Here is a 12,563-nt window from a genome sequence, read left to right as displayed (position 1 = left end):
TCAGTGGAAGCATCAGTGGAAGCATCAGAGGAAACGAGGGATGCAGGGGAAAGAGAGTGGGCGGATAGGAGAGAAATGGGGAGAGATGTAGAAATAGGACTCCATTATTCATGACGTGTGTTTCATGTGCTTGGTGACATCTGGGACAGCAGTGATAATGAGAGTCCCGGGAGACAGAAACCACACACACACACACACACACACACATGTATCCCAATGCATGGCATCGTAGAGACACGTGCCACTATTGTCCAAACACCTTCTCTTTACTGGATGTCCCATTAATTCCTATTGAACAGCTAATTTTCTGTGCACTAAAGCTTAAACACTGAAGTAACTTTGGTCTTCAAAAAATGCACCTCAGTATAAAAGTAAACATCCGGCAATGAAAAGCTTTCCATTCCTCCACCTTGTTTTCATTTAGTTGCAGATAAGAGACGATGTTGGATTTATGGTGTGTGTCTGCCATCATATGTGTGTGTGTGTGTGTGAGACAGAGAGAGAGATGAGATGAGATGTAGTGTACTCCAGCTTAGCCCCATGGCCTGGGGCAGTGAGCTGCATTAGCAGCACTGAGTGAGCTGCCTGGTCCCTCCCTATTAGAGTGCTGGTGGCAGAGGAGTGTCACTGCCCAGTATGAGGGAGAGAGAGGGAGAGAGAAAGGAGGTGGGGGGGCATGACTGATATAACCAAAGTATCAAATATCCTGAGTTTCATCATCGTTACTGCAATTAAAGAATGGAGATCACCATCTGAGAGGTGGAAGTCACAGATTAAAGAACCACTGACTTGGTTATTCTGTCAGCATAAAAGATTCAGTTTTTAAAGTTTAGTTCTGAAACAGTGTAAGCAACCTTCTTTGTGACCTTCTTTGTGACTGTAATATGTAAAAATTATCTGTAGGTGAAACTGAACCGAAAAGAAAATGTCTAGCGTACAGTATAGCTACAGTTACATTACAGCACGAGCAAATGCTGAATGTGAATTCTATGATGCACTTTCTCCTTGAGTCTGCATCGAATGCTCAAGAGTCCAAAGGCTGTCAGTCTGAATTTGTAACCCTATGACAGAGTCCAGCTTCACAGTAACGCTACACAAGACAAATGTGTACACACAATAGAAGTACACTCACTCTTCTGCTGTCAGTCTTCATAGTTAGCATTTCAAATTAGCTCAAAATAGCTAGAACAGCCTGTTACTGCATATATCTGCCAAGGTGTGAAGATATGAAATTTCTCCCCCCACACCGTGCATGGATTAGTCCGTGCGTCCAGAAAGATATACAGATCTGGACAACGCTGTGATGCTATATATAGAAATAATAAGGAATTTTCTCAAAATTTCCTGGATCCAGATGCAGACACAGGCACTAAATCACCTACTTGGACTCATAAACCTGATTATGCTTCTTGTTCTTTGTTTTACACCACTTGTCTTCCTCTTCTTGCGACATACCTCCTAAATTCATAAGTGCATACTGCACTATATAGATAGATAGATAAGATAGATGCATATCTCTCTCTCTGTCTGTCTCTGTCTGTCTCTGTCTCTCTCTGTCTCTCTCTGTCTCTCTCTCTCTCTCTCTCTCTCTCTCTCTATATATATATATATATATATATATATATATATATATATATATATATATATATATATATATATATGTGTGTGTGTGTGTGTGTGTGTGTGTGTGTGTGTGTGTGTGTGTGTATTCAATGTATGAATTTCCCCTGCAGCATAAAACATTGCATCTCATTGTCACTTTTTGCTGGATACCAAGCCTTTTACCAACACAATGCTCTGGAAAATGAGGGCTGCTATTTGTTTCTTCCCCATAGTATGTATATGCTCAGTTATTGACTGATGTCTTAACAGAGTTTCACTTTATAGTGATCAAACCACTCACCTACTGCAAAAATAATGAATTATTGAACATTTCCTATGTGCATACTAATCTATAAGCAACAAGCCACCTCTTCCTCAGACAGGCGTTTCTGTCACATAAAGACCTCAGAGGAGCTTTTCACTATGACCCACGCTATAATCAGTCGGGGTCTGTGATGTTGATCTGGCCTTTGTGCGTGTTTGGATAGCTAATAGTGAAGCGGATCAATAGGTCTGATTGAGAGGTCATGTAGGAACATGGCACTTTGATGACCACCGGGGATCCCATCCAGTCCCTCATCATGCCTCCTCATGAGACTGTGAATGATAAACCACATTCACAGAAACATGAGGAAAAGAACCTCTCACTCACACAGAGAGACTCACAAAAGTAGAAAATTGATACCAGAATTTTGAGCGTATGTAAACATATATTTTTACTACAATCCCACACATCAAATATGATAACATTTCAGGAGAAAACAGTGGGGCAACACTGTAAAGCTATAAGTTTTTGCGTTGTAGAAAGCCAGGATTAGAGAACAAATCACTGCCTTTAATAATGAAAGCAACACAGAAATGAAGAAAGAAAGGGACACGAAACTTCTAGTCTCTGCTGTGAGTGGTTGTGAAAATAAGCATTTCCTTAAATACGATTTCTTAGTAGATCCTGCTGTAATCTCCTCGCTCTAATCCTGCTTTCGCCTGCCTAAACAAAAGCGTGGAAGGAAGTAGAAAAAAAGGGGTAAAACCTCTTTGCTTCCAATCCTATTTCTTAACCCAATCCACGCCACATAAACCCTGCAACTCTTTTACTCTAAGCCTTGACACAAGCCTTCCTGCTTTCACTTTCCTTAATGACTGTGGATGTGGACGGAAATGCAGATTAACAGCTATCTCTTACAACGCCACTGGGGACCCGTTCTTTGCCTTGATATCACAAAAAGTGTCAATAATAATGCAACGATAATAATACTGACTGATTGGAATGATTGCTCAGGATTGTGGATATGACCTGAAATCAATGAAGATAAACTACTTTTATTGATCTGCTTTCCTTCTCATATTAGCTTTTTGTCTTCAGTTATAATGCGACAACTTTAGTAACTAAGCTACTAAGATTCTGTTTAGATGCCATTATTTGCTACTGCGCATCCATTTATATTTACTGAAAATTAAAAGTTTACAATTTTGGTATTTTGATTCTCCCACTATATCAACTACATTTGACCGATATGTCTCCATAATTCAATTACAATGTAAGTTAAAAGCTGATTTCTGCATTTTAAAAGAAGTCACACTTGTTGAAAAGTTCAAAACAGTAAGATTTGGCCTGGTTGGCGTTGTTTCATTTTCTTGGTTTGCTCTATGTGACTTTTCACAAAAAATTTATTTTCATCACAAAAAAAAAAGAAAGCCAAAGGAGCAAAATAATCTTGGTAATTTGTCAATGAAGAAGAAACTTCCTAAACTCTCGCTTCCTCTCTCCCTCAGTTTCTATACTCTCACAGCCTGGCTTGAAGGGTTACATAGTGGCCAGGTTTCTGTCAGACTGATGTGCTCGCAGGGGCTTTCCTATCATTCCCTCTTACTCTGAGTGACACTGATACACTGATGCACTGTAAACATAAACATGCTGCATGTGTGTGTCTATAGCTGTGTGTGAGCCTGTGTTTTTTTGATGGAGACAAGGAGGCGAAAAAGCAAACGAGAGCGAGGGCCGAAGCGTCAGAGTGTGTGCATTTCTGCGTTAAGTGCACGTGAGCAGGCGAGTGTAATAGTGTGTAAATACTCAATAACAGCCGACACTTGTCAGCCCTCTGCTCTGTACACACAAAGCCTGTGGTTGGGCCATTGTTGAACTCCGCCTCTCCATGCCATCCCTCCAACCCCCCCCCCCCATCCCCTCCCAAATGGGCTTCTCAAGCAGAGATAATTATGTCTATTGTGCCCCTTGCAGCACGCGCTCACACTCACGCACACACACACACATACACATTCACTGGTTTGTGCTAATTAACACACCCACCCACGTGTCTGCTCAACCTAACTGAGTAAAAGATGGCTGCCAGCAACCCATCTGTTCCTGTCCGGCTCTCAGTCGCTCTCAGCACACTGGGGCAAATATGAGAGGGGCAAAAATATCTACAGAAAGTGAAAGACCAACTGACAGAGGTGAACAAACCACAAACAAGTGAAAAGACATACATTTCAACCCTGTCATGTTGATTGTTATGTCTCGGGAAGACAGTTTTTCCAGCACCTCATTGCTGAGTTTTGGTCATACTGCCACACGTTTGCAGGTGTATGCTCATGGTGGAGGCTTCATCTGCATGATTTAGTCCCCCATTAACCCTTCCCTATTGCCTGCTGTGTACCACATGGGACAGAGGCAGGGGTAGATGAGGGAGAGGTGAGAGAGGGATGATGTGACACCCAAGGGTTTGTGGGGGTTATGTTCCAAGAGCCCCGGGGATGCCACGTATTCCCCATCCTCCTCTATCACACAACGTCCTGATGTACTCAGACGGCCCGAGCACAACAACAGGCGAGAAGTCACAAAGCAGCGCAAACCACAGCCTTAATGTATCCCAAGTTAATGTTTAATGAGTACGCCATATTCAGGCTGGTACATGCAAAATCTGAAAATGGCTTTATTGTGTTACTTTTGAAGGGCGCGTGTGTCTGTGTGTGCAGAGAGGCTTGTTCAGTTGTACTTACTAGAAGCAAGTGTGTGTGTCAAAGTGTGTTTACAAGCGTCTGCCGTGTCCCAGACAAGTGTATCCATTAATGTATTCCTGCTCTGAGTACACAAGCACAGATTTACAGACATGGTGTCCTAACACACTGCTGCTCTCCATGACGTCCCTCTGCCTTTGTCACCTCTCTCCTGCACCTGTGTGAAGCCTTATGACACTAACTTTCTAATTACACAGAGGGAAAACTGTATAACCATCTATACACATACAACAGTATTGTTATATAATGGTACTCCCTATGTGTGTGTTTATTTTATTTTTTTTCACCGTTTTGTATACTTAGTTTTTTATTTTTCCTTTTGTCCTACAGAAATTATAACAAGCATATTTCAGAGAAAAAATACAATTAATTGATCTGTTTTATAAATAATCTGCATATTAATTGACAAAGTGGACTGGAGTGTGCTTGTCAGCATCATCAGACTCCCATGTGTATTTGAATCACCTACAAACCAGTCAATTCAGCTGCAATGTTTTAGCTGTTTGCGTAGCTGTATATGTGTGTGTGTGTGTGTGTGTGTGTGTGTGTGTGTGTGTGTGTGTGTAGCTGTGTACTATTGAGTCTATGTAACCTCCTGGTGTCCAGCACCCGAGGGGGCCAAAGATTGATTTGTAATGTAGCCTGTAAGTGACCTCGCCACCTGGTGACTCCTGTTAGAATCCAATTTTACATTAGCGCCTGATACTGATCACACTGACAGGTTATGACAGGTTACAGTACAAAATGTGCCTGACTTATGATATACTGCGGCTATTTTGTTAAAATATGAGAGGGGGTAGAACAAGATGAGAGTTTGGAGTGTGACTGAATGAGAGCAGAAAATATTGCTCTGTGTAGGACAGGAGTTTATTAATCTGGTTTTCTAATCTTATATATACACTGTAATTCTATTTTGTGCTTTTCAGCCTGAGGTTTTAAGGAAATGTTTATCAAATTACTGTGCAAATACATAAACAAGACCAAACAGTGTAGCAGGTGGATTAGATGGGGCATGGTTGGGCATCTTCTGTGGACCACCATGTGGCTACAGCCATCTGCTGGTCCAGTCTCTATTCATCGGACCCACTCATTAGCTTTCTGCTGATTAGATCGACGGCCTCGATCGGCAAGCTGAACCCTCTCTGTGTCCCACTGTTGTCTTTATTCCCGTCCACAAACCCTCCATCTCTCTGTCTCTGCTCCAGCTCGCCTCCTTCAGATCACTACTCAGATTAGCAGACCTCAATTGTCTCACGAGGGTCACAAACACGCGTGGGCACACACACAGACACGCACGCACACAAAGCTTAACTACAAGGATAGTACGGGACGGGGAAGCGAGAGGGAAATAGGTCAGTCTGCCTGCACCCCTCCCCTCTTAACCACCCCCCCTGTCCTGGCTGGATGGGAAAGTGGGACAGGCAAGGGGACAAACACACACACACACACACATACATAATCATGCACACACACACACACACACACACACACACACACACACACAAAATGCTCCAGAAGGGAAACGTGTGTTTGACAAAATAGAACCTGTTGTGGTTCAAAGGGCATGGCTGCGTTGTGTTATGTCATCAACTCAACCTTCACACCAATATGTGACTGTGCTACTGATCAGAGTCTACACATAGCGATGCCTCCGTGCAAAAGCACAGATATGAAGTGCAGATAAACTACTTAAACTCTTTTTTAATTCAATGTAGGGCTGTCATGATATCAGATTTGCACATCACAGCAACACTGTTGCCATATATATAAAAAAACCAAAACATGCTATCAGTCAGATTCGTCTATGACTTGGTTCAGTTTGTGTTGTCTGATCCACTAATGTAAAGAAAACAGGCCTGTCTATTCATGTATGTACTCATACTGTGCTTTTGTTTTGAGATAGGGACAAATGACGAGGAGGAGGTACAGGAAGGAACTGTGATCAGATTCATTGATGGTTCGGTGGTGCCACAAATGTTGCTTCGAAGGTGGGGAACATCAGTGAATCACTACGCCTAAAATACCTCAATTTACATTTAAAAAAGATAAAGTCATAAATATGCACTGAGCTATCAGCTGAAATGCATTTCTGAAAATAAGAAAAAGCAAAAGTTTTTCATTTTCTTTTGTGACAGTTAGCCAAAGCCCACCAGATGACAATACATAGGACTGAATGATTGAATGCTTTGACTTGGTGCTTGCAGACCATTTCCATCAGACAATGGCCTCTCTCATCAGTAACAGATAACAGAGTATTTGCTCTCAGAGATACATTTAAGTGGGTCTGATCAGAATAAAGATTAGTACTAATCAAATGTTTGAATATTATTTGTTGACAGTCGTATTATTGTGTTAAGTGGCAAAACCTACAGGATTTTTATCTGTCCCCTGCTTCTCATTACCTTAAATTGTAACAAGCAGAAAAGGAAAATGGTGCAATGAATGAGTCTGACTATGTGTGTCTTTGCACAGTGGCTTTATTTCCTCAAATTTCACCATCATCTCCTGCTGTGACAGGTAGTCACCTACTCACGTGCACATCGGGAGCTTTCCATCATAAAATCTATTTTAACTTTCACATCTTCATTAGATGTATCCAGACAGTCCTTTGCTGGCCAATCAGGGAAAAAGCATCACTCTGTAGTGTTTGAAATGATCTAGTGAGGAGTAGGAGATCAGTATGAATACACTGGACTGTTTATATAACCACATGTATCAGCTGTATATGGACATTTACTGTATGTGTCCATGAGTATGTTTGCATATTGTGCACCCATGTGAGAATGCAATAACAATATTCAGATTATGAGCTGTTGTGCAGACTATGTTGATTGGCTGTGAGGATGACGAGGTCACTTTGCTGATTGGAGGGTCAAGGTTGAATGCAACCACGCTGCCAGTGTTTGCCCTGTTTGTGTGTGCTGCTGTTGTAGTGAAACGAATGCTGAGTTCAGTGAGCAGCTCATCATGTTCAGCATCTGATCCTCACACTCACTGCTCATCAACTGACCTATATACCCGTAATTACACACTGGAGCCTCGTGACAGTACAGAAACACCCCATACATAGAAATCACAAATATAGACACAGAGGGCTGGCATACCCAAAGCAGATCTACTATATTTATGTTCAGGAATCATCAGAAGTCACATGTAAACCAAGCGTGACGTCAACAACTCATAATCTTAAGAGCCGAACTGAGGAAAGGGAAAGAGAGCACAAATATGAAAGCATACGAGTAGAACATTTATGTCTGGCTGGCTGATGTGTGTATAATATGAGCATTCATGAGAATTTTCATGAATTTAGCTAAGTAAAAAGCAGTAAAGTATTTTTCCCTACACACTGTAAGTGTTAATAGTGAATGCCAAAATAAAAGTATGGCAAGAAATACAAAAAGTGGGTGATTTGGTCACAGCCCTGAAAAATGTGGCCCATTAAAGCAGTCACATTGGTAACTGAGGACAAAAAAATAACTCTAAATACACAAAAATGCTTCAGTATTATAAAAAAAATACTGTACCCTGAAATGTCTGAAAATGACAAATTACTGCAACCTTGGTGCATGTACATGTGTGACACAGAGTCTGTGTGCTTTGCATACATATAATATAAAACGCCATCTGCCAGGACCTGAGGCCGTTCTTGCCCTACTACCCTCCTTGCTACTCTTCCTTTGGTTTGCTCTTCTTTTCCATCTCTCCTCCCTCTGCCCTTTATTGTTATTGCAAGGGGTTTTACATGCAGAAAATAATTAGGCCCACATCTCAAACAAAATCATGAGAAAAATGTACCTACAAAAAAGCTGGAAAAACACATAAAGACAGATCTCAACATTTATCTTTTCTCGCACACACACACACACGCTCACATACACTAATGAGGTTAATGAAGATGAATGCAGGGGCACAGTCCTATTGACATCCTGTATCTCTAATTGTGGCCCTGTTCTTCAAGGACATAGTGGCAAGACAAGCAGGGAGTGGACCAAAATAGATCTGATGAGGAGAAAGTGTGGAACGTGGAAAGAGATGTCTGTCTTTCATTTTCTTTGGTGTCAAACACAATTAAAGGCACTAGTTGACATTAGCTTGAGATAATTAAATGTGATGTGGAAAGCAGGGCTAGCAGAGTTGGAAAGATGGAACCGTCCAAAGAAAGAAGGTGGCAGACGAAAGAGGGTGAGGGTGGAGATATGTTCAGGAAGGAAGGAGAAGGAGGAGGAGGAGGACCGGATCAGTGATCCAGAACAGTGAACAGACAGAAGACACGAGTTAAGAATTCGGTCAAACACAGAGCACAGTGGCACATCAACCGCTCTCACACACAAACAGAGACACAGACATAAAGACACACACACACACATAAAGACAACCCTGAATCCAACAGTCAACAATCAATGTGCCTTCACCATCTCGCTCCAAATTCACTCACTTAATGTCCTACCTGGGACAATGGAAACAGTGTCTCTCTCCCAGGATACAACACTGACGTACTCCTGCACAGCAGCGGGGATGAGGCACTTGAACACAGCTACGTTGCCCCGCATTGAGCGTTGGTCCGCCACCCGCACGGTGTAGGGCTCCCTGAAAACTACACAAACACAAACACAATATTACATACAACACACTGCATGTAGAAAGGATCTTTTAAATGGGGTTTTCTACCAAGGAATAAAGACTTCCCTATTTTTTTATGAACATTAAAAGAGATGAATTTGAAAGATGATGATTATCTACATAAAATATCCCAGAAGTGTTCCATTTAGAAGATGTGTCGAGAGAGTGTGAGCGCCATCAACATGGTCCTATTACCCCTCTTGCCAAGGCAAAAACAACAATCAGCTCCGTGTTTACATCATCAAAAACAACACATTAACACTCCAGAGCAAAACGCCCTTTCATCAATTACCACAGCACTCCGCATGTATTCACTGGAAATTACTGAACTACTCCTGTCTATTGTTTGAACTCTTCTAATCCTGCCTCTGCTTTTGGCACAAATGGCACAAGCCACCATTAGGCAGGATAATCATGGAAATCATTTTCTAGCTCGGGGATGACATCATAATAAAACACTGATGTTTTTGCTCAGAACTTCCCAAGTATACAACAGACTGAGCTGCACTGAAGGGTTAATGGTGCTTTGGTTTATTCAGGTTCATGCAATATTTTACACTCTGTTGAATGAGCAGGAGCTCATTAGCGAAATCACATGAAAGCTAGCACGTATCTGAAGGTTGCTAAGAAACTGGTTCGGAATCCCTTTCCTGGTAACAGACATGATGACAGCATGCATACATTCCTGCCGCAAGAAGAAAACACTTGCCAAAATTTACATCTTCTTTAAATAAATAAATTAAATAAACCCGTTCTGTTGAGTTCTTTTGAAACAGTATAATGAAACCCTTCTGTTGTGAATTTCTTTACACTTTGCTGTAAGCCACGAGGCAGTAGCACTGAATTCAATTTGACTCCTGTCAATAGCTGCTCAGTGGCAGTGCAAGCGCAAAACTGTGGCCATAAAATCCCAAACAAAACACCCACATCCTGTCTGACTGTATAACCTGTGCACCAAGGCTTGACTGAAGCCGTTGGCTGCAGGATGTTTGGTTCATGCTAATCCCTCGGCTCCTGAGGCCTGGCTTTTGGGTCATGTGGGAATGAAGGCAGCAAGCGGCTGGCATACAGCTCAGGGTCCTGGCTCAAATCCTCAACTTGGCACTAGTATTAGTATTAGAATGAATATGAGTATTAGTTTAGGTCGGTGTTGGGAGGCAGAATATGAAAACAGATGTTGATGGCAGGCGGGAAGGGGGAGGGACTCACTGGCCTGAATGAATGATGGGAAAGGGGGAGGGCAGGGCGATAGATGTAGTGTAAGTGTATGTATCTGCTGATGTTGACGTATCTGTTTACCGGGTAATTTTCCTCTTCGTGTTTCTCTTCTCGTTGTAGAGCTGGAGCTTCCCAAAACCCCTGATGTACTATTTTACTTTAGATGAGGTCTCGCCTATTAAAGCCTCACATGCGCTAATCAATGGAAAGCACCAATTAGGTTTGTTAATGAGAGATAATTAAAGAAGTGTGCTGTGGCTAAATTTAGTCTGGCACAAGAGGACAGTTTGAAGAACGAGGGAGCAGGGAGGAGAAGGAGGACAGAAATGGGAATATGATGGCAACAGAGGCAGCTTCCGGTCAAAATTCACAAAAATAGACTGTAGAGAGTCTAGTGGTGTATACTATGTGTGTATCCTTTACTATAAGTGAAACCCACAACAATACACAACAGAGCATAAAACTTAGTGCATAAACCTAAAGTTTAGTACTCTACACTTAAGTACACACATTTATTTTTTATGCAGTGAATTGCTTTTCACACCCTGCAAAGCATTTAAAGGTACTTGTTTAAGAAAAATTCAAGTGGCTGTCAAGCTCCTCTTCTGTTGTGCTGACCTTTGATAAATGGAAGGACTGCCAACGAGGATGAGCCGGTTAACTCATATAGCCTTTTGTCACAGTTTTCCTCCTTACCGGATGTGGTTATATCTCACAGTAGAGCTGCTACTTCACTCTAAGTACTGTAAGGGTTGTGTTTTGAATTTCTTTCTACCAGATGGTGCCAGGCCATAGATGAAGGGGTTATGTTGGTGTAAAGTGCAGTGGTTCATCAGCAGCTCAGTCAAATAGGTGTGAGCAAAGGCCAAGGCCTGATGTAGTACGTGATGCAGATGTTCTCTCTGTAGACTGTGTTCTAGGTCAATCTGTGTTCAGGTCGAGACAGGCTATTTTAGGGCAGGTGATTCTGTGTGTGGGTTGGGCTTTTTGCAGCTGCCAATCACATCTGCTCTAGTTTATGCTTCAGCAACAGTCTCTTCTTGCTGTATCTCGCTTTGACCTTCCGCTCCATAACCCCACTTTTCTTTACCCTAGAGTTTATTCCCTTCCTGGCTGTCCATTCAACTCACCGGCTTTGATGCGAATGTTGGGGCTGCGGATCTTGCCGGCCTGGTTTTCCGCGGTGCAGAAGTAGTCATTGTCGTGGATGTAGCTGTTGTAGGCAGAGGGCGAAAAGGGGTACAGTTGCAGCGTGCCATTGGCATGCACATGCCGGATGTGGGGCACGTCGTAGATGTCGTCGCCGGTGGCCAGGTACCAGCGCAGTATGGCACTGGGGGTGCCCCCTGCTGGACAGGGCAGGGACACCCCCACCGAGCTTGAGTAGGTTACCCTCTGCAGGGAGGCATTCACAAAGTACAGCCTGGTAGAGCCCACATCCTCACTGTGTACTGCAGGGGCAAACATACAACACATCATCACTTAACAGGCAGAGATGGAAGTAAAGAGTCAATAACAAACACCTGTTACACGCTGTACACATGCTGAAAACACACAATAGTGTCAAAATAAACTTATCAGATTTCAGCAACACTGATTTAAAGCATTAAGCACCACAGTAAAGTGAAAATGTTGGACAGACAGGGAATGTCCTTCAAATCTGTGGCAAAATAATCATAACAAATGTGTGTCAAATGTCCAGCTGCAAACATCAGTCACATGATGCAGAAAGCAAGGGATTTGGGCCAAAGTCTGTGATGGTTTAGGTGGATCTGGGGGTGGGAGAGGAGGAGCCTGTTACCTCCATACAGTTCATGTACAAACACATAAAGACAAACAGAAAGCAAGAGAAAGAGAGGGAGAGAGGAAGGGAGCATGTAGATAGGTTATGTGATTGGAATTTCTATGCCAGACGCAGAGATTTAAGTCTATTTAATCTCCTTACATATTTAACACACACACACACACACACACACACACACACACACACACACACACACACACACACACACATACACACACACACACACACAAACAGGAATGGTATTCATTGGCACTCAGATTAAACACATACACCTCCAGCACTGAGAGGACAGTGAAAAAAA

General features: G+C 42.4%; 1 protein-coding gene across 2 annotated transcripts in view; it reads right to left on the bottom strand.

The window, feature by feature from the left end:
• LOC147320397 (cell adhesion molecule DSCAML1-like) overlaps positions 1-12,563 on the bottom strand; it is a 54,062-nt gene that overhangs the window by 31,110 nt on the left and 10,389 nt on the right. For both annotated transcript variants that reach the window (XM_086308331.1, XM_086308332.1), the window contains exons 2-3: positions 11,589-11,909; positions 9,068-9,214 (exon numbers count right to left, since the gene is read on the bottom strand). In XM_086308331.1, coding sequence (XP_086164457.1) covers positions 9,068-9,214; positions 11,589-11,909 — 468 coding nt within the window. The remainder of the gene's footprint in view (positions 1-9,067; positions 9,215-11,588; positions 11,910-12,563) is intronic.

The sequence above is a fragment of the Aulonocara sp. 'chitande type north' Nkhata Bay genome, linkage group LG10 (assembly GCF_057382095.1).
Source record: "Aulonocara sp. 'chitande type north' Nkhata Bay isolate Kocher_YH1m ecotype deep benthic linkage group LG10, A_spYH_male_GT1.1, whole genome shotgun sequence".
Taxonomy (NCBI): Eukaryota; Metazoa; Chordata; class Actinopteri; order Cichliformes; family Cichlidae; genus Aulonocara; species Aulonocara sp. 'chitande type north' Nkhata Bay.
This window is presented reverse-complemented; position numbering and strand designations above follow the sequence as displayed.